This window comes from Tamandua tetradactyla, chromosome 3 (genome assembly GCF_023851605.1).
Source record: "Tamandua tetradactyla isolate mTamTet1 chromosome 3, mTamTet1.pri, whole genome shotgun sequence".
NCBI lineage: Eukaryota > Metazoa > Chordata > Mammalia > Pilosa > Myrmecophagidae > Tamandua > Tamandua tetradactyla.
In genome coordinates, this window is record NC_135329.1 from 132,232,494 (window position 1) to 132,254,300 (window position 21,807).

At 35.2% G+C, this 21,807-nt stretch overlaps 1 protein-coding gene across 3 annotated transcripts in view; it reads left to right on the plus strand.

Moving 5' to 3' along the window:
* The window catches only part of PSMD14 (proteasome 26S subunit, non-ATPase 14), a 123,564-nt gene extending 106,472 nt beyond the window's left edge, over positions 1–17,092 (plus strand). For all 3 annotated transcript variants that reach the window (XM_077154002.1, XM_077154004.1, XM_077154003.1), the window contains exons 10-12: positions 1,951–2,076; positions 14,198–14,260; positions 16,977–17,092. In XM_077154002.1, coding sequence (XP_077010117.1) covers positions 1,951–2,076; positions 14,198–14,260; positions 16,977–17,075 — 288 coding nt within the window. In that variant the 3' untranslated portion in view covers positions 17,076–17,092. The remainder of the gene's footprint in view (positions 1–1,950; positions 2,077–14,197; positions 14,261–16,976) is intronic.
* The last annotated feature ends 4,715 nt before the right edge of the window (positions 17,093–21,807 follow it).

Here is a 21,807-nt window from a genome sequence, read left to right on the forward strand (position 1 = left end):
ATACACTTCCAAAAAGGTGTTCATATACTTATGACCCATCCATTTAAGATATACTGGTTCGAATGGCACAACAACAATCATTCTGTAGCTACCATTTTACTCATGCTGTTCAATCTTTTTAGCAGTCATTAAAAAAACTTATTTAATCAACGATGGTCCTCAGTTGAAGAACAATTATGGAATAAGACTTTAAAAAACCTATCTTAAGAATCTAACTTGAAAATTTATGTACCTACAAGAATATGCACTAAAAACTAGGATTCCAAATTGAGAAACTAAGTTAGGGTGTTCAGTTTCATAATCACACATACAGGGCCTGACCCCAGTTTCCTTTTCTTTCTTTCCTTCTCTTTTTTTTTTTTAACTTTTTTATTGTATAATACAATAAATACACAAAGCAAAGAAAGAATAAAGCAATACTTTTTGAAGTACTCTTCAACAAGTAGTTAGAGAACAGATCCCAGAGTTTGTCATGGGCTACCATTCCATCATCTCAGATTTTTCCTTCTAGCTGCTCCAGAACACTGGAGGCTAGAAGAAATATATATATATATATATATATTAATCATCACAATAGACTTTTAAAATTTTTTATGAAAAATAAAATATATACAAGAAAACGATAAATTTCAAAACACATCGCGACAGTTAGTTGTAGAACAGATTTCAGAGTTTGGTATGGTTTACAACTCCACAATTTTAGGTTTTTAATTCTAGCTGCTCTAAGATACTGGAGACTAAAAGAAATATCAGTTTATTATTCAGCAGTTATACTCATTTGTTAAACCCTACCTTCTCTGTATAACTCCACCATTACCTTTGATCTTTTTATCCTACTCTTTAGGGCTATTTGGGATATGCCCATTCTGACTTTTTCATGTTAAAAGAGTTGTTGAAAATACGGGATAGGGGGATGGAACTAGTTGATGTTCTGGAGAGGCTGGCCCCTCTGCATTTCAGGACTTATCTGGATCAGGGACCCATCTGGAGGTTGCAGGTTTCTGGAAAGTTACCCTAGTGCATAGAACCCTTGTAGAATCTTATATAAAGACTTTGCTGTTCTTTATGGTTGGTGGAATGGTTTTGGTTGGGGTTTGGCAAGTTATGGTAGGTAGCAATGTCTAACCCCAGTTTTCTGATGTGATTACAAACTGGATGAATCCGATTTACTTCCTAGCTTTATGGCTGTTCATTCTGACAATGAAGTTTTCATTTCTTGAATTATAACTAGAATTTTGGAATTTGAAAGAACTCTTAGTGATTCTTTAATTCCAGCCCTCAATTCATAGATCATAACCTAAGGATCAGAGAGATGGACTGACAACACACAGTCATGTGGTAAATGGGACATTTACTTTTGTATGTTAGCATTTGAAAGTGGGGCTATATGAAATATTATAGAAACTTGTGTGTAACATAGATGTTTTGTTCATTCATTCTTTCAGCAGATATTTATTGAGTGTCTGCTATGATTACATAGTATTCTGGAATGTAGGCCTTGGTGATCTTGAAGTAAACAAGGCAAGTCCCTGCCCTTGTGATTTAATGGGAGAGAGGTGTAATAAACAAGTAAACAAAACTTTCAGGTATTGAAAGTGTTATAAAAATGGTCAAGCAGATTAACGGAAGAAAGCCTCGTGTTTAAAATAGAGTGGGATGTGACTTTTTTAGCTAGGGGGTCAAGGAAGGGCATCTATCACAAAGGAAATAAGGAAAGCATGCCATGTAAAGAGAATAGTTCTGTAGGCAGAAGGACAGCAAATGCAAAGGCCCCAGGGTTAGAATCCTCCTTAGGTTATATTAGTATTTAGAGTTCTTATTAGAGTTTATTTAAATTAATAAAATTAAATTTAAACTCATTAATTCTAAAACTTTTTTAATAAAATTGTTTTTAAAGACAAGTGAAGGAAATATCCTGAATATAGAAAATTACTTTTTTTTTTTTTTTAGATGTTGCTAAATTTGCATAAGAAGAGTTGGATGGAAGGTTTGACACTTCAGGACTACAGTGAACATTGTAAACACAATGAATCAGTGGTAAAAGAAATGTTGGAGTTAGCCAAGAATTACAATAAGGTAAAAGTTACCACCAACATTTGTTCTTATAATCTTTAGAATATCTATGATTAAATGTCAAACATTGTATACATATAAATACTCAAAAATAGAATGACCTGTGTATAGGTATACCTCATTTTATTTCACTTCACTTTATTGCACCTTATAGATTTTGCGTTTTTTACAAATTGAAGGTTTGTGGCAACCCTGCATTGAGCATGTCTGTTAGTGCCATTTTTCCAACAGCATGTGCTCACTTTATGTTTCAGTGTCATATTTGGTAATTCTAACAGTATTTCAAACTTTTTCATTATTATATCTGTTACGATAACCTGTGATCTTTGATGTTACTATTGTAATTGTTTGTGGTACCATGAATTGTGCATATATACGATGGCAGATTAATCAAATGTATGTTCTGGCTGCTCCACCAATCTGTTATTTCCTCACCTCTCTTCCTCTCCTTGGGCCGCCCTATTCCCTGAGACACAACAATTTTGAAACTAGGCCAATTGATAACCCTACATTGGCCTCAAGGGTTCAGTTGAAAGGAACATTGCATGCCTCTCACTTAGGTCAAAAGCTAGAAGTGAATAAGCTTAGTGAGGAAGGCATATTGAAAGCTGAGACAGGCCAAAAATTAGGCCTCTTGTACCAGTTAGCCAAGTTTTGAATGCAAAGGAAAAGCTCTTGAGGGAGATTCAAAGTGGCTACTCCAGTGAACACACAAATGGTAACAAAGCGAAACAGCCTTATTACTGAAATGGAGGAAGTTTAATTGCCTAGATAGAAGATCAAACCTGTCACAACATGCCCTTAAATCAAAGCCCAATCTAGAGCAAGATCCCAACTCTTCAATTCTGTGAAGACTGAGAGAAGTAAGGAATCTAAAGAATAAAGGTTTGAAGTTAGCAGAGGTTGGTTCCTGAAGTTTAAGGAAAAGACACTATCTCCATAACATAAAGCAGTAAGTCATGATGATGAAGGTGCAGCAAGTTATCCAGAAGATCTAGCTAAGGTAATTGATGAGACTCGCTACAGTGAACAATAGATTATCAGTGTAGATAAAACAGCCTTATAGAAGAAGATTCCAAGTAAGACTTTCATAGTTAGAGAAGTCAATGCCTGGCTTTAAAGCTTCAAAAGAAAAGATGACTCTCTTGTTAGGGGAGGAGTCATCTGTCATTTACCATTTCAAAAATCTTAGGGCCTTTAACAATTATGCTAAATTTACTCTGCCTGTGCTTTATGAAAGGAACAAAGCCTGGATGACAGCACATCTGTTTACAACATGGTTTATTGAAAATTTTAAGCCCACTTATGACACCTACTGCTTAGAAAAAAAAGATTATTTTCCAAATATTGCTGCTCATTGTCCATGCACCTGTTCACCCAAGGTCTCTAATGAGGAAATGTACAAGGAGATTAATGTTTTCATGCCGGCTCACACAACATCTATTCTGCAGCCCATTGATAAAGAAGTAATTTCAACTTTTAAGTCTTATTATTTAAGACTTAAAAGATAGTGATTCCTCTGATAGATTTGGGTAATTGAAAACATTGACTTTGCCATTCTGAATCCAAACATTGATTTACCATGCTAAATGCCATTAAGAACATTTGTGATATAAGGGAGGAGGTCAGAATATCAGCATTAACAGGATGACTTTGGAGGGGTTCAAGACTTCAGTAGAGGAAGTAAGTACAGATATAGTGGAAATAGCAAGAGAATTAGAATTAGATGTGGAGCCTGAAGATGTGACCAAATTGCTGCAATCTCCCACTGAAACTTTAATGGATGAAGAGTTGCTTTTTATGGATGAGCAGAGAAAGTGGTTTCTTGAGATGGAATCTACTCCTGGTGAAGATGCCATGAAAATTGTTGAAATGTCAACAAAGGATTTAGAATGTTATAATAAACTCAGTTGATAAAGCAGCAGCAAGGCTTGGGAGGAGTGACTCCAATTTTGAAAGAAGTTTACTGTGAGTTAGATGCTCTCCAACAAGCACTGCATGCTGCAAAGAAATCATTCATGAATGAGAGTCAATTCATACAGCAAACTGCATTGTCAAATGTTTTGAAATTGCCACAGCCACCCTAACCTTCAGCAACCATCACCCTGATCAGTCAGCAGCCATCAACAAAGAGCCAATGTAGAGGCTTTTGGGTGATTAAGGGCATGTCAGTGAGTATCCACTAGCAAAAAATTATGACTGCTGAAAGCTCAGATGATGGTGCACATGTTTTGGCAGTAAAGTATTTTTAACTAAGGTATGTATATTGTTTTTTAGAGATAATGTATTGTACCCTTAATAGTCATTTATAATATAAACATTACTTTCATGCTCTGGGAAACCAAAAAATCTGTATGATTCAATTTATTGTAATATTTGCTTTCTTGCAGTTGTCTGGAACTGAATCTGCAGTATGCCTGTATTGTAGGCCAATGGCTGGCAAACTTTCTCTGTAAATGACCAGATTGTAAATATTTTAGTCTTTGCAGGCCATCCAGTCTGTATGGCAACTATTCAGCTCTGCCTTCTTTACCATCATAGTGCAAAAGTAGCCATATAGTATATAAAAAAAATGAGTGTGGCTATGTTCCATAAAACTTTGTTTACTAAAACAGACAGCTGGCCAGATTTGACCCATGGGCTATGGCTGTGGACCATCCCCCATTGTGGACCATGTTAAAATAGTTACACATTTGAAATCTATTATTATTCAGGGGCTTTTTTTTTTTGGAAGGGAGAAGTGAGGGGATGTAGACAACCAAAACAACAGTTAATATTTACTATGTATAAAACTTATTTTATGAACTTTACTGTTTATCATTTGATAAGTATTTATTGTAAACTTATCTCAGTCACTGGAGATGTGGTGAGAAACAAGACACACAAGGTTCATGTCTTTAAGGAACTTACTTTTAGGTGGAGGAATCAGAACGTAAACAAACAAACAGCATAATACATTGTGATTAAGGGGAGACCATTTTATATGGAGGTCGTTTTAAAAAGTCATGTTTAGCAAAATCTCCTGAAATTGTTTGTTGTGTGCTAAAATATGTGTGGGCATGATAATATTTTTGTCCATAAAAATTTTATAAAATTTTACAATTCTAAAATTTCTAAGAAAATACTTCAGATATGGCAAAAATGTATCTTCAGTTTTCCAACTTTTTTTTTTTTTTGCATGGGCAGGCTGTTTTTCAACTTTTTTAACCAAAGCCCTTATAGAAAATAAATTTTACATTTTGACCCAGTACATAAAAATGCATGTCTATGTGTGGATATATAATTGAAACAGAAGTTTTACAAGGTAATATTCACCCTTATTACATGTGATGATAATATTCTATTCTCTTTCATATGACTCCATTTATTGTTTCAATTATATAAGTAGTTTTACATACAAATATACATATAGTTTACAACCCACTAATGTGTTGAAAACCTGCAATTTGAAAAGTACATTTATACCTTATGCAATATTTACAAAGTTTTGTTGAGTATTTCTTTTGCAAGTTGTAGGAACAGGGTTCTTTCTTAGCTTATAGGAAAACAGATGTGGTAATATAAGGTAAAGAAAAACCAAATATTAGATCAAAATTGATCTGTTCCATAACACCTTAGTATTCAAATTGTCCACAGACCGTTTGCATTAGCATCACCTGGTATCTTGTTAGAAATTCAGACTCAGGGTCCTACCTCAGACCTGCTGAATCAAAATGTACATTCTATCATGATTTTCAGGAGATTGGATATTCACTGATATTAAAAGGTTGAGAACCACTGTTATAGAGGAGTCCATATGAAGTGCTGTGGCTGGTAAGAGGCTCTTACTTTCAGCTGGGGTAGATCTGGGATGCTTTCTTAGAAAACAATAACCTTTGAAATAGGCCAAAAGCATGAGTTGAATTTGGATATACAGAGGAATATCATGGGAAAGATGGAGACAGGAGAGACACAGGACATGTTTAGAAAACAGTGTGTTTGGCTAGAGTGCATAGTTCATTAGGGTGGGTAGTAGGAAATAAAGTTTTTAAATGTTCATTGAGGTCAGGTAACAGGACTTGTAATGTCAGGATAAGAGGTTTGTTTTTTTGTTTTTAATATTTTCATTGAGAAATCTTCACACACATACAGTCCATACATGGTGTACAGTCAGTGGCTTATAATACCATCATATAGTTGTAAATTCATCACCATGATCACTTTTAGAACACTTGCATCACCCCAGAAAAAGAAATAAAAAGATAAAAGAAAAACAAAAAAACTCATATAATCCATAACCCTTACCCTTCCCTCTCATTGACCACTAGTATTTCAGTCTACCTAATTTATTTTACCTCTTATCCCTCGTACTATTTATTTATTTTTTCCATACTGTTTTACTCACCTGTCCATACCCTGGATAAAAGCACCAGATACAAGATTTTCCCAATCACACAGTCACATTGAAAGTATAAGAGTTATTTTTGAGCATTCTGGCCTGATATACCCAGAATGTGACTTTAGAAATGTGATTTGACAAGAATATAGTAGAAGAAATGCTGTAGGGGGAGATTTTAAACGAAAATTCTATTTAGGAGAACATTGCTGTTACCAAAACAAAAGGTACTAAGTGTCTGGATTAACATAGTGGCACTAGGAGCAGTGGCATCCATGGTACTGGATGGATATATGAAGCAAAAGGAGGAATGAAAGATGAATTCAAGTTTTCCTGCCTTAGGTGACTAAAAGGATGTAGGTATTGTTAACATTTCCAGTGTAGGTAGAAATAGAAGGACTGGGGAAGAAGAAGTAGAGGATTGGGGAAGGAGTTCAGTTTTAAACAAGTTAGTTAGAAATGTGGAACTAAAAATTAATGTTAAGAGCTAGAACTTGAGATTTTGGAGTTAACTAATACTGGTTGTTGGACTAAAAAAAGGTAGTAATTCCTATTTTAAATTAGACACATCTTATCAAAGTAAGTATTAGCCAAGAAACAGTGTATAAAATTTACTAAGTACGACACCATATCTTTTGAGAAAATTAAGTTTTGAAATGTAGTTGATAGTCCCAAACAAACTAAATTCTAGCAGAATTAAGTTTGCCTTTTAAAGGGCAAGTCCTAAGTTATATAGTGTTCTAGCTGGAGATTCCCCTTGTGCTAGATATGGGGAAAATATAATTCATCTTTTTAGCATATGTTTTCATGCTGTGGAGATTAGACAAAGGAGGAAAAATAGGTTATCATATTTAAAACAGTTAACCTTTTATAATTAAAAAGTTATTACTTAATTAAATTTTAGGAACAGTTTTCATTTCTCTGTAATATTACAAGTTTAAGTAAATTCATATTGATACCACTGCCAGCAAATAACCTATTTATGTTTACTGCTGCCCATCCACAGAAGTTTTTCCTGTTTTACAGTTTTTAAAAATCTCTATAGCATTCAAAAACTTGCAGTTTGATTATAAAATGAAAACAATGTGTAAACTGTGATATGAAGGAGTCCAAATTTGAGAATGTAATTCCCTTGGTGATTGAAAAAGAAGACAGAAGATTTTTTAGTAACACATAAGATATTTTTAAAAAAGGCCCATGATACTAGTGCTTCAAAATATTTTTAATTGGTTGGCATTTCAAACTAAAGTAAGTACTGTCAGATGCCAATTATGTCTTGAAGTGAAAGATTAGAGAATAAATTCCTATGTACCAGGTTTTCAATTTCAGTTGTCTGAATTCAACATAAGAAATATGACTCAAGTATTAATCATTTGATTTTTCTTAATTACTGAATTATACTATACATAGCTCTATTATTCTAAATTTCCTAATTTATTCATGCCAGGATGTATCTTTTTCTTTTTATTTTGTTAGATTACATATTTGTAAGTGAATGTGCAGTTGAAAAATGAATTGCAAGAGAGCATTTTAATAAAAAAAAGAACATTTTAAGAGTAAAGCGTAGGGATATAAAAATTTGCCTTGTTTTCACACATATAGCCCTATAAATTCTCACACCTGGCAGTTTACTTTTCAGGTGGAAACTCTGGATATTTCTTTTATATGATTATATGCAAATATATAATTATATGATTGTATTTTTATCTACCACATTAGTTGTATTAAATAGGAAAATCTTGTTTTGTGCTAGTGCAATAAGATAAGAAAAACAAAATAAGACAAAACTGTTGGAAAAAGCAAGCTAGATTATTATTTGAATATGATAGAATGTGTTTGCAATCAAACATAGAAAATCCAAGCAAATAAACTAGGAAACTGTTTTAGCTGTTAAAATCAAGAATTATAAAAATAGGCTGGAAAAGGCAAGTCAGTTCACAATAGCATCAAAAATTGCAAAATACTTAGGAATAAGTGTCTCAAGAAATATAAATATATAAATGAGTATGACTTATTTGAAGAAAACTAAAAACATTTGTGAATCAATTGAGAAGATACCAATATGACTAAGTGTTATAAAGCTGCTGTCAAGCTTCCCAAATGTTACTGTAATTCTAGTAAGATCATTGTGAGCTTTCTAAAATTTGATAAACTGATCATAAAGTTAACTGCAGTCAAAATAACAACTAATATTTATTGAGTGCTTGTTAAGAGTTAAGGAGGAAATATTTGCACCTATCACAGAAAAAGGGCTAACATCCAAAAATCTTTGATATACAAAAACTTACTGTAAAGTAGCTTTAATAGGCAATAATAAAATGGGCATAAAACCTAGAAAACTCACTGCAGAAAATGACAAGTGGCATATAAACATGAAATATGAAAGTTCAACCTTAGTAATAGTCAAAGAAAAAAATGTAAAAACAAATAGAATTTTTTTTTTTTTTTTTGATTTTCAACTTTGTAAAAAAAAAAAGTTTGGGACAGTACACCACAAGAGGAAAAGTACATTGATGTATTGATGTAAGATTTTTGCTTGGCTAGTCTGATACCTTTCAATTTTAAATGCATATCATTCTTTAACCCAACATGTTCTCTTTTAAGGGTTTATTTGAAAAGTAGAATCCGACAAGTACTAACTTGGAAATCTGTCCACAGTCTGCTGTTTGATGTAAAAATATAAATTGTATAAACAATATTAAAAAATCCCTACCATCCTACCATGTTAATGCCCCTCCCTTTTTTCAAAGGTATCTCTTTCTATCTCATATGTGTCAACATAGCAAGTTATTAACAGTGTTACCTCTAAAGTAAGAGGTAGAGGAATTCTATACTTTATGTATCTCCTGTATTTTCAATTTTGTATTAACCACATGTTATTCCTGTATCTAATAAATAAATATCTAAGTCTGTATTAGCCTAAAATAGTGATTAAATAGGATAGAAAAGTATTTTTCTTCAACTTTAAGCTCAATATGAGATTTCAAAGTCTTCAGGGGCCCAGGTTCCTTCTATATTTCTGTTCTACTTTCTTTGTATTGGCCTTCATCCTCTAGATGACCTCATGGTTCAGGGTGTTTGTCAGAGTTTGATCCATCCCATGTGGGTTCCAGGTAACAGGCAGAGAAGGAAGAGCAGAAGGGGGACACCTTAGCCAAATAAGTTCTTTTCAGGATTCTTTCCCTAAGTCAGCTGTTCTCCATCTTGGCTTAATTTGTTCCCCCTCCTTCCTTTAGAACTAACTGGACAGAATATCGCCACCTAGGTCATTGATCCTTTCCTTAAACCTCTAGTGTTCTTAGAGGCATAACTTTTCCTTGATGGAATATAGGGGTGTTGATGTCAGTTTACTACTTCTAGCTTGTTAAAAGAGGTGTTTGAATTCCTTTCTTGGTTCCCTATTCAGGTTTGGGTTGCTTCTTTTACAGTTACTATCCTTGTCCTCGTGCCTTCACTTCATACCACTGAACTCATAATTCTCTTCTTTTCACTTCCGTAACCATATAGTCCCTTGGTTTTTCTGACTCTTTGGCAGTGGTTCACCCTGCCTTGGTTACCAGCCCCCCTCCTATACCAGTTTCAAGATTCAGCCCTTGCCACTTTTCTCTTCTTTTTTTTGCATGAGCAGGCACCGGGAATCAAACCCAGGTCTCTTGACATGTCAGGCAAAAACTCTGCCACTGAGCCATCTTGGCCTGCCCTGCTCTTCTATTTATATATATATATAGAAAATCGATTTTCATGGTTTAATACCTTTCCAATGTCTTTATTTTTTTCCTTTCATTTGAAATTTATTTTCATCTTCAACTGTCTTAGACATTTCTACTTGCATATCACGGTTAACTATTTGTTCAAGAGCTTGTGGTATTGCCTATCCTACTTTCTCCTTAGAAAAGTTCACTCTACCAATTTTGTTATCAGTGGCACTTTCATTTTCCTAGGCATCATTCAGACTTGAAAGTTTTGAACTCTCTCTTTTCCCCTTTTCCCACAGCTGATCTCTTTCTCTCTGTCTGTCTTTATCTTTCCTTAACTATCATATACATCACAGTTGCTGTGTTCTTCCCTAATGTATTCTGCATGTTCGCACCCAATTCTTTCCCTTCCTTCAGGCAACCCACAAGGCATAGACACATTGATTTGCCTCTGTACCCCCATTGTTCTTTGTGTAGACTCCATTTTTAGTATGTTTCATACTACAAATTCCAAAGTTAAGGACATGCATAGAATGTACTTAAGTATTTATTGTAAGCTATTCCAAAAATTCCCTATATCTTAGAAATATTGCTGGATTTAACATATGGTACCCCAAAGACAGAGTGCCTAATTTCTTCATTTGTAAAATGTAAATTAACTACCTCACTGGGATGTTTAAGATTCAGTAAGTTAATTTTGTAAAAGCATATCTATGTTAACTTTTAATTGCTGATGGCAGTAAGAAACTCAGTTTAATGCTCTTTGTACTCAAACCTTTTAAATTTTTAAAAATAGCTTCCTAATAGTTTCATGTTTGTTGATTTTCCTTTACCATTTCTTTAAACCTGTTCTGTGCCCTCAAAATCCACAATGTAGTATTTGGTTTTAAGGTCAATAGACACTGACTGGATATAAAATCAAAAAAGAAGTAAAACATGTTGCCTTGAAATCCATTAGCGTTTATTTAGAGATGGTATAATCCTGGAAAAAAGTAACATATGCTATTTTAGTGATTTGTGCTTTGTTTTTAGGAAAAATTGCCAAATAGGTGATACTAGAAAGTATTTTTTTTTAATGGGAACATGACATATTACAGACTGAACAAAATTAAAAGAGCAAAAAGGGAAAAAGTCCAAGGAATAGTCAGAGAAGTATAAAGTGGAATAAGATATAATGCCATGAAAGCAAAGTTTAAAGAAATAGAAGAGAAAATGGGTGTTGAGTAGCTTTTAAGTTGTTCAGAAAGTTCAAGAAAACTGAGTCCATTGGAAGTGATCTGGCGAAGATCTTTAAAAAAGTGTTATCGAAGTGCCAAAGATCCAGTTCATGTTTGTTAAAGGGTAAATAAAATGGTAGAATTTGAGATACAAGTTTTCCATTTGAGAAACTTAATGGTCAAGTTAAAAAGAGAATGAGGTTAATGGGTTTAGTAAAAGCTGCTTGAAGATGGGGGTACATTTGAGGGGATTATGATCACACAACAGACCAAATTCCAAGAATTTCTTAGAACTGTGCAGACCGTGCATGATGGGATAGCCATCTGGGGGTCTTTGTTGATAAACTGTTAAAAAACGTTTCTAGTGTGAATGGCCACAAACATTTTCAGTGCTTTTTGTTGGTTGAGTAAACCGAAGAGCATGAATGCAAAAGCAAATTTTGACGCCAAATCACAGAAGTTGCCATAAACACAGAAGTTCCCTAGTAAGGACACTGCCTGTGCCTGAATTTCATTTGTTTCTACTGCTACCATTTCTTAATTTTTCCTGGTGACTAGCCAGATTAAAACTATTACTGAAAACAGACTGGTCTTGCCCAGGTGGTAGATGAGATACACGTAACTTAAGTAGATGGAGAAAATATTTAGGGGGTTGTTGCAATGAACTGGTCTGAGTTAGAATGGAAGAGATGCTTACTCTTTTGTCACGGGGGTTTGCAACCTTAGTGTATGCCTAAATCTACAGCTGCTCCTCATTTCCCAGATGGCATCTATGGCTGGGAGTACTTTTTACCATCTGCACTTTTCAAAGAGTTTGTGAACTCTCCCTTTTAATTATTGGAAATGGAAAAACTAATTGGTAACGTAGTTAAATGATGTAAAAAAAATTTTTAATTTGAGATTGAGTTTTTCTGCATTCTATTTAGCCTTCTGAATAAAATCACTGCTTTAAATACTGTTTGACCTTCATCTTTGTGTATCTGCCATCTTTTGATATTTGCAGTATTGTAAAATACTCCCTAAGAACTGTTTTATACATGGATTTGTAATTTGAGCCAAGTTCCAAAAATCTTACATCCTTCCAATACTGTACTAAGTACCGTTGCTGTTATGTGTATAGAACAACTAACACTGAATGGGCATGAAGTAGAAACTGATGTGAATTGTTTCATTCATCTAATATGCTTTTAAGTCAATAAATTAGTGTCATGATTTATAAAGGAATTTAGAAAGACAAACTCTTAATTTATTGCCAGTATTCCTACATATATAATACATTAAGATAGTAGGAGAAACCGTTTCCCAGTTAGGAAGTACTTTTATAACTAGCTGCGAATAAGACTGACTTCTGACTCTGAAAATGAACACATTCTCTGTCTAGGGACTTCTCGATTTGGAATGTTACTAACTTTTATTTTTCATTCTTTCAGATTTATGAGTTATAAATGTATTTCCTAATGATGTGTTCTAAATAAATATCCTCTAATAATTAGTACAATACTTACCATTTTTTCTCTTTAAGCAGGTTCTATTGGGGAAATTCTCTAGATAGTTTGTCCATTTATAAAATTAGATACTTGCCATCTTTGCTCATTTTCAAGTTCTCTGTTTACAAAACTATTAAGAAGGTGTGAAATGCAGCCAAACTTCCCAGTTTATGGGAAATGTCTGATGATTGCATTTCCTACATGTTCATTGTTCACACATGAAGAAATTTGGCAGCTGTAAGATTAAGTTTAGAGTATCCAAATCTAATCCTCACTGGGATTTTGGTTTCATGATTTCTGCCACATCACCTTTTGTAGCCATCTTTTTGATAAGTGCTGTGGTGATACTTCATGTTCATGATCCTTACATTTTCTTAGTTTTCAATTTATCAAATGCTATGAGTAAATCATAGAACAGAGTTCACCTGATGCAAAGTCCTGTCATCAGGCAGCAATATACCCAAACTGTTAAGTAGGTTCCTTAAATTTAGTATTCTTCATCAAAAAGGTTTTTTTGGTGGTGTTATCATTGAGGTGAGGGTGTGAGTGCAATAGTGTTAGCTGATCTAAATACCGTAAATATTTCATTGTTTTTCTGCTAGAAAATTTATGATCATTCATGTAAAGAGTTTTTATCTAAATGAAATTAGTAGAAAGTGGTATAAGTGTAGTGTTTTGGCCATTAATTTTGATTTGGCTTTTAATTCAAATAATTTTTTATGTCAAAAACTTTTCAAATTATTCTGTATTTCTTCATATAAATACTAATGATTCTCATAGAGTAATGATTTTTTTTTCTGTGAGCATGCATTACTTTTAGAGATTTAAATATGTGAAGTATTACGGCAGAAAATCAAATTCTTTTGGTAAGTGGGTGAAAAATCACCTGTTCCTTTGGTCCTAAGTGCAACTACTGATGGTGAAATAGATATTGGGTATAGTACAAGCTGGGTTGACAAAAAGAAAGATAAAGAAATGAGAAGTTAGAAGTGAACTACTACAAAAGTAGGAAAAGAAGAAGACAGAACAGAACTATTTTATAGCATAGTGCCATAAGCAGCTACCTACTTCAGGTACTTCCAGTCTCCGTTTAGCCCTCCCTTAAAAGAATTCAGTAATTGTTTCTAAATGGTTAAATAAATTTAAATTTATTTTCAAAAGGATAGTGGTAATAGTTTTTATTACCCTGAAAGTTATTCTGAAGATTAGCAAAATTGCTTTTATAGTTGAATAAATTCTTTAAATAAAAAGATTCTGTGAATGAAAGTTATGATTACCATTATCTTTGGTGACTATTCTGCAGTGGGAAAAATAAATTTAAAATTTGAAACTGTCCTTTGTGTTTCACAGGCTGTAGAAGAAGAAGATAAGATGACACCTGAACAGCTGGCAATAAAGAATGTTGGCAAGCAGGTGAGGTGTACTGTTATAGGATATGCATTCACATGGTTTACATGTTTTTGTAGAGTTAAAACTATTTTAGGCCTATATAAGTTTTTGTTCTGTCTATTCACTCAACATTTTTCTTCTGTCGTGTAAACGTGATACTAATTTTAAAGGTCACTGAATTATTTGATGTTGTGAAATTCTCTTTGCCATGTATAGAGAATTAAATAAAAAATTATTTTTAACTATAAGATACTACCGGTAGTGAAAGGAAATGGAAAACCTAATTGGTAAAGTACATTTGGAACTTTGTATCCTGATGTAATGTTTTCAAGTATTATTTTTATTATAAATCACTGAAGATAATAGAATGGTAGATTTATTTAGTATGTAACAGTTTTTTAATGCTATACTTTATCAATATGTAGGCATCAATATGTTGGTAATGTTCCTGAGAAAGCTTAGAGCACTGTTGAGTTACACTGAATGAAGGGAAGAGGTTTTAAATATGTGCTCTCTCACTTTTTCAAGATGAAATATATATTTTAACCTCTAATATCTGGGGGTGGAGAGGGCACACCAATCAATTGAAGGAATCTACAGATTAATTAGACTGTTTTTAAAGAATCTTGATTACATTTTTCCCCATTTCATGGAACATAGTTATCATATTGCTGATGTTGGCAGAATCCTGATATTTCAGATGCAAGACACTAAGCTGTCTTTGCTTTCAGCCATCCTACCATATGCTCTGATCCCATCACATCTCACAAGCTATGTAGGTTTGGGCCAGGACCATTCTTGGATGGGAAATCTCTAAGAATCACCCAGCTGCCACAAGAAGAAATATAGATAACTGAGGGAAATGCGTTATCAATTCACTCTAAAACCAACTCCGCCAACAGAGCAGTAGGGGCAAAGTCTTGGCTTATATATCATAAATGGGGATCACTGCATTCTGACTATTATTACTTAAAAACAGCAAAACAAAATGAAATATATTTTATCTTTTTCTATCATCCTATGTTATATATTCACCCTTAGTGTCTTTCCACTTATTTTAATCTAACATATTATATTAGATCACTTACTAAGTGCCTTGCTCTTTACAGAATTCAGTGACATTTTTAAAATAAATGAATCTTTTCTTAATGAATTTAAGAATCCTTATATATACAAATTGATATTTTTTTTAACAGTTTCAGGATTCTTCATGTTACACAATTAAGCCTATCTAATAATAGAAATCTTTTTCTCTATTAAATTTGCATCACACTTCTTAGGTACATTATTGTTTGTCTGGTTATATAGTTGATTTTGTATGTTAATGTAGATTTCATTTAACAGCAGTAAATGAAAGGACTAAATTAGAAGTGAATTTGAAAAATATATACTTGATAAGGTTTAATAATCATCAGAATAATTTTTTGAAATATAATACCTTGCTGGTTTGGCCTACTGCATGGTGAATAAGATGCCTATAATTGAATCAACCAGTATCTTTTTCTCTTGCCAGTCTTTTTCACTCTCTTTCACCTAAATGCCCTAAGGCTTGTTCCTGAAATAAGGAAAATTTAATATTGTGATCTGTTCACTTGAAAATACTTTATAGCATGTATTTTGATGCATGCCTGGGTTGTTTAAAGAAATCAGTGAATTGAAGTAGGTTTAGAAAAGCACAGCCAAGAAATAATTCCAATGATGAACATTTGTTTTAAGTTAGGAGTCTTGGTATTTAACAATACCTATAAGGAAATGCTTTATTTGAAAGTTTTTTATTGTGTACAGTATACCCCGTTTCAGAGCTTTCAAAATCAGTTGAAAAACTATATTCAGCATTAAGCACAAATATAATTTAAGCATTTTAATTTAAATTGTTTTAATGCAATGCAATTTTTTTTTCATATGCTGTATGTCAGGGGTCACATTTCATTCATTTTTCCATGAATGCAATGCAGTTTTAAGCCTTATTTTAAAGTCACTCTATTACAAAAATAGATTTGATCAAGTTTTAATTAAAGGATTGCATCTATATAATTTTTCCAATCTATTTCTTCAAAATACTTGTGTGAAACATTTATTCTTGACGGTTTACAATTTATTTAAATTGAATTTAAATGTTTTGGACTATAATTTTTTTTTAAGAGCAAGTAAGTAGAAAATGTATTGAGTTACATATGCAGAAAAGGAGCCTGTGGGCATTCCCACAAGAAGACAGAGACAAGAGGCAAGGGGCCAGACTATAAACTTTTGATGCAAGAATTTTTCCTCAATCATTTAAAATAGTATTTCTAAAATACCGAAATACACAGAATCCTGATTTCTACCAACATGTAGGGAAAGGATGAGAATTCATATTGAACTCTTTACCTGTTGGTATATCTGCTTTGAGTAAAGTACCTTCTTGGATAGTCAATATATGTGAATGTCAGGGAATACAGACACATATTCAAGCACATATACAAGTATGTATGAATACACTATTTCTTTTTAAAGTAGATGTTTATGGGCTGTATAGAATTCCCTGTTACTTTTATAATCTCTGAGTTGGAGTCATGGCACTGACTGTGTAAACCCTCAGAATGTATACTATGTTAAAAAAGTTAAGATTGTAAAATATATATAAATTTTAGTCTGGCTTTCTTTTCCAATTTCATCAGCTACTAAAAATAAAATCTAAGTAATTTACTAATAATACAGTTCTTTTTTCTTTGTCTTTCCTTGTTTTTTTTTTTTCCTTTAGGATCCCAAACGTCATTTGGAGGAACATGTGGATGTACTTATGACATCAAATATTGTCCAGTGTTTAGCAGCCATGTTGGATACTGTCGTATTTAAATAAAGCAATGCAAAAACCTATTATGATACTTTCGGTGTATATTCTTGTATCCCAAATGCTCAAAATCAAGGGACCTCTGAAGGTGTATTTGGTTAAATGTAAGACATCTGGCATCATTTACAGCACTGTAACACCTTTAGTCTCAGTTGTGTAATTACTCCTCTTTCTGTAGTCAGAGCCTTTACAGATTCCAAAATTGTACAAGAATACATCAAAGTGGACAGATTTTGTTGTTTCCATTTAATATTTGAAGAAATCAGCACAAATATATTTTGATTGTTGCTTACAAAATAAAATACATTTACAATCTATGCCTCCTGAGGTCTTTTTTGGCATTGGGTGGAATCGACAGACTAACATTTGACAGTGCTATAGAAATCTCACACAAAGATTTGTTTCCCTTTACATTTTAAGATCTTGTAACACATAAAACATCAATTTGATAACAGAGCTTCACAAATGTAAAGTGGTTGCCATTAATGAGTGACTGACTACCTCATTAGTGAGTAACCTAGAAAAAGTGTTGATATATGTTTTATTAAAAACATTTGTCATAAGTTAATATTTTATATTCAATATCTTATTAACATACTTTCAGTATCAGAAAAGTACGTAAAAGGAATAATTTTAATTTAGACACTATCATGTTTTAAAAGAATACATTCCACCAATAGTTTGAAACTGGGAATTGGCTGCTGTGTACTCCACTAGACTTTCAGCTAAGACAGCTATAGAAAGGATAATGTTTTCAAAGTAAAGTAGCCAAAATGTTAGTTTAATATCCTGAGCACATAAACAATTTTATTACTGTTTTTTTCTCATTATCATTCCCAAATAAACTTAAGACAATAGCTAGTTTTCTCACTAAAAAAAAAAATTAGCTAACTTCATTTCACAGATGACCTCATCCCTCATCCTGTTTCTGACCTCCCATAAGTTATTTCCTGTTACTTGTACTATTAAAATGTACTCATGCCATGCTGGAAAGCTGGGTTTCATTTCTGAACCCTGCCCATGCCACCGCCCCAAAAAAAGTTCTCATGGTATAGCACCATATGGGTACATGAAGGAGTATAGAAAATGATAGGGGATACAAATAATATTTAATTCTACTCTGCACCCTTGTGAGAAAAATATGGTGAGAATGTTTTCTAAGGTTTCATTAAAGGAAGATCTTACTTGGGGGGTTAGAGTTTAGTCTTAGCCTACTAGAGATTTTATGAATGATGTTGTAAACCAAATTGTTGCCATACTTGGGTGATCCAAGTCTTCCTTATTAGTGGTCTAATGAAAAGTTACAAGAAAAGTGGAAATGGTTTAAATTCACAATATGTTTAACAGTGCCTTTTTGGTGTAATAAAGGAGTGTTCTGTGCATTTCTTGCTTGGCATGTGCATTCTTCTTTTAGACATAGTGATAGGTTAGAATGCTTTATTTAGGACATGTAGTATATATTAATATAAATTGTTGGGGTTACAACAGTGAACCACTTATTAAAATATAAGCTGAAGTTTCTGTTTGCCTAATTTTAACTTGTGTGGGGGCAATTTTTTAACACATAATTTCTCCCTTTGTAAATTAAGATTCTAAAATTTACTTCACGGATATTGTTGACTAGAGCTAGTCAAGATTTTTTTCATATAACCTTGAAAGAAGACCTCAGTAATCCAAGGGACTATTTTCAACATTCAGACTGAAAGTTCCTTTTTGTTTTCCACTTAGTCTCCTAAAAATATATCTTGAATGAGTATAGCAACTAAGGCTTGTGCAGTCCTTGTCTTTTGCCCTTATTTGATCATCTCAATTTCCTGTACTTCCCCAAACAACGCCCCAGTTTCTCCCACTTGGTTCATGTTAGAGAAACCTGCAATTTCAGAGCTTAACTAAAATCCCTGCAAGCAAAGAACCTACATTTTCTCTTTAGACTTGTAGTCCATCGAGATCGGGATGTCCTAAGAGAAGTTTCAGTGAACATCTTTGTCTTTTGAATGTGCAGTTATTTTAACAGTTGCCTGCCTAATGCTCCAGGCCCAGTTAGGTACTGAAAGGACTTCAATGAACATAAGCTCATTAAGCTACTTAAGAATTGTACATGTGCTTTTGTGCGCATTTCTTGACCCATCTACCATGCAGAGTTGAAGCAGCACTGAAAGCTAAACTGCAGAAATGTTCCTGCTTCCCTCTCAGATTAGCTTCATTATTCAGTGATTTGCCCAGACCAACAGCATCTGGGTCTTTTGGGAGCTCATTATATATACAGAATCTAGGCCCCTCCCCAGACCTACTGAATCAGAATGTGCACTTTAACAAGATTCTAGGGTGGTTTGTACACACATTAAAGATTAAGCAGCACAGCTATACAGAAGTAAAACCAGGGCAGGTGTGATCCTGAGGAAAGCCTAAAATTTCCTTCTTGAGTACATGGATGAATCTTGATTATTTTGTATATAAATTCAGACCTGATGATCCAAAATAAGCAGAATGCACGTTTATCCCCTAAACTAACTGCTTAAAAATTCTGAGAAAGCTACACTTTACCCCTTTTCTACCTTTAGCCCCCTAACATTTCATTTTGGCATTCTTTTTTTTTTTTTTTTTTTTTTTTTATAAAAAGCCAATTCAGGGTGCCCAGAACGACAAAACCGGAAAAAACCTGGGTGAAATCTTGCCCTCTTGCTACACATTTCAGTATTTGTTCCACTGAAGACGGAGCCAGGGTACCTTCAGAAGCAGTGGAGGGAGAGGAACTCAGGCACAGAAAAGCTAATGATGGAAGAAAGGAGGAAACAAAAGTGGCCCAAATAGGGCAAAAACAAAACAAAACTCTTATAAGAAATGACAGTGGAGGGTAAAAGTCGGAAAAACGATTGTCATAATAGTGTCATTATTACTCTCCCCTCCTAGCATCCCAATGCCTCAATAGCTAAGGCCCTCTTGTTTATGAAGCTTTCTGACCAGGAGCAGATTTGCTACTGAAAAGGAAAAAAAAATGGGTCTGGCTTTTATTTTTCTCCCAGAAAACTGTCTCGGCTTGAGTCCGGGACATCTGGTCATCAACTTGTTCAGCTCAGGGCCGCCATCGCTGGGCCGTGATCGTGGCGACCTGCTGGAGGCGCAGCTGGTACCCTCTGCAGCCAAGGGTGTCCGGCCCGCCTCGGGAGCGCAGTCTTGGTGGACGCTGACCGATCGCCTACCGAGCCTCCGCTCTAAAAATGTACTGCTGGGGCAAAGCTGCGTCGAGGCGTCAGGTCGAGTCTGGTGAATCCCATTCTGTCCGTGCCCAGGACCCACCCAAATGCCCCAGCCCCACTCCTCCTGAAGGGATCTGCGCGGGCCTGGAGAGGGCGGACACACTAGCTCCAAGACCGTAGCTCGACCGAGCAGAGGTGCCCAGGTTGCGCCTCGTGCAAAGGAGGAGTATGTGCCCCTGAAGTATGTGCCGCCCGGCGATCCCTCAGTCTCCCCCGCGGCGGCTCCCGCATGGTCTGTCCAGGGTGACCGCGGTTGTGAGACAATGAACCAGATTCAGGCGCAGGCGGGCCGGCCGGGGCTGAGACTCCCGGCGCAGTAGGTAGTCTCTCCTGTAGCCGCCGATCCCAGGCGCTTGCTGGACCGAACTGAGCTCAGGCGCTTTCGCTCCTCCTCCTCCTCCTTCCCGCTCCGTTCCGCCGCGCGGTGAACGCGGCGGGAGACAGATTGTGGTGCGGCCTCGCTGGAAGCAGTTTAGCGCGGATAAAATCTAGGCGGTGTTTGGACCTCTCGTCTAGGCCAAGGGCTGGGTTCCTCCATAAAGTCAGTACCAGGAAATGTCTCTTCTCCTTGTATGTCAGGGTCGCCGCTTTGGGCCTTATGCTATTTATTTGTGCCAAATGTCCTTTTAAATCGGCTCTTTTCTCTAGTCTTCCTTAGATTCTTTCTCTTCTTTTGGAAATCTCTGGCAAGGATTATTTTTCAACCCTCCAGATTATACAAACATTAAACACACACACAGTCTTCAGTATCACTGTGTTGACGCTACTTCCACTCTGTCTCCCCAGATCAGCGTTCTGGCGGACCCATTTGCACGGGGACTCGGCCCTCTTCCTTCCTGGCGAGGCTTTTGAACCTGTCGCCAAGCCAGTACCTCAGAGGGAAGAAAGTGCAGTGGGACGCGAGGGACGCATGGCGCCCGCCCCCAGTTAGATGCTCTTCAGATTGCAACCGAGCTCGCTGATAAAATATTTAGTTAAGACCCCGTAAACATCACTGCAAATACATTAAGGCACTCCAACCCGAGAGCTTATGATTATTTCAAAACTTAAAAAGGAGATCATAGATCGTCACTGTTTCTGTGCTCAACCAAGAAACCGAACCTGCCCGAGCTGGGTGGATAGGTGGGCGAGTTGCTGCTTTTCGCCCCCATCCTCCCCCCACCCCCCACCCCCGCTTCACTTTTATTGCTGTGGCTCTCAGCAGCAGTGATTTATTTATTTATTTAATAGTTTAAAAGACGGGGGGCGGGGATAGGGGCGCCCAGGAACACAGGACCTGCTCACAAAGGAGTTGTTGTGTACTTCTGTATTAACTGGAAAAGACAGACTCTGGAACTTTTACAGGGCGAGAAGAGGCCACCGGCTCGCGCTTTGTATACTTTGCACTTGAAATCGCTACATTCAACTGAATATTTGGCTCATTCAGATCCGAAAAGTCTCCTAGCATCATCGAATCCGCTCCTCCGCCCCTCCGCCCGAAGGGG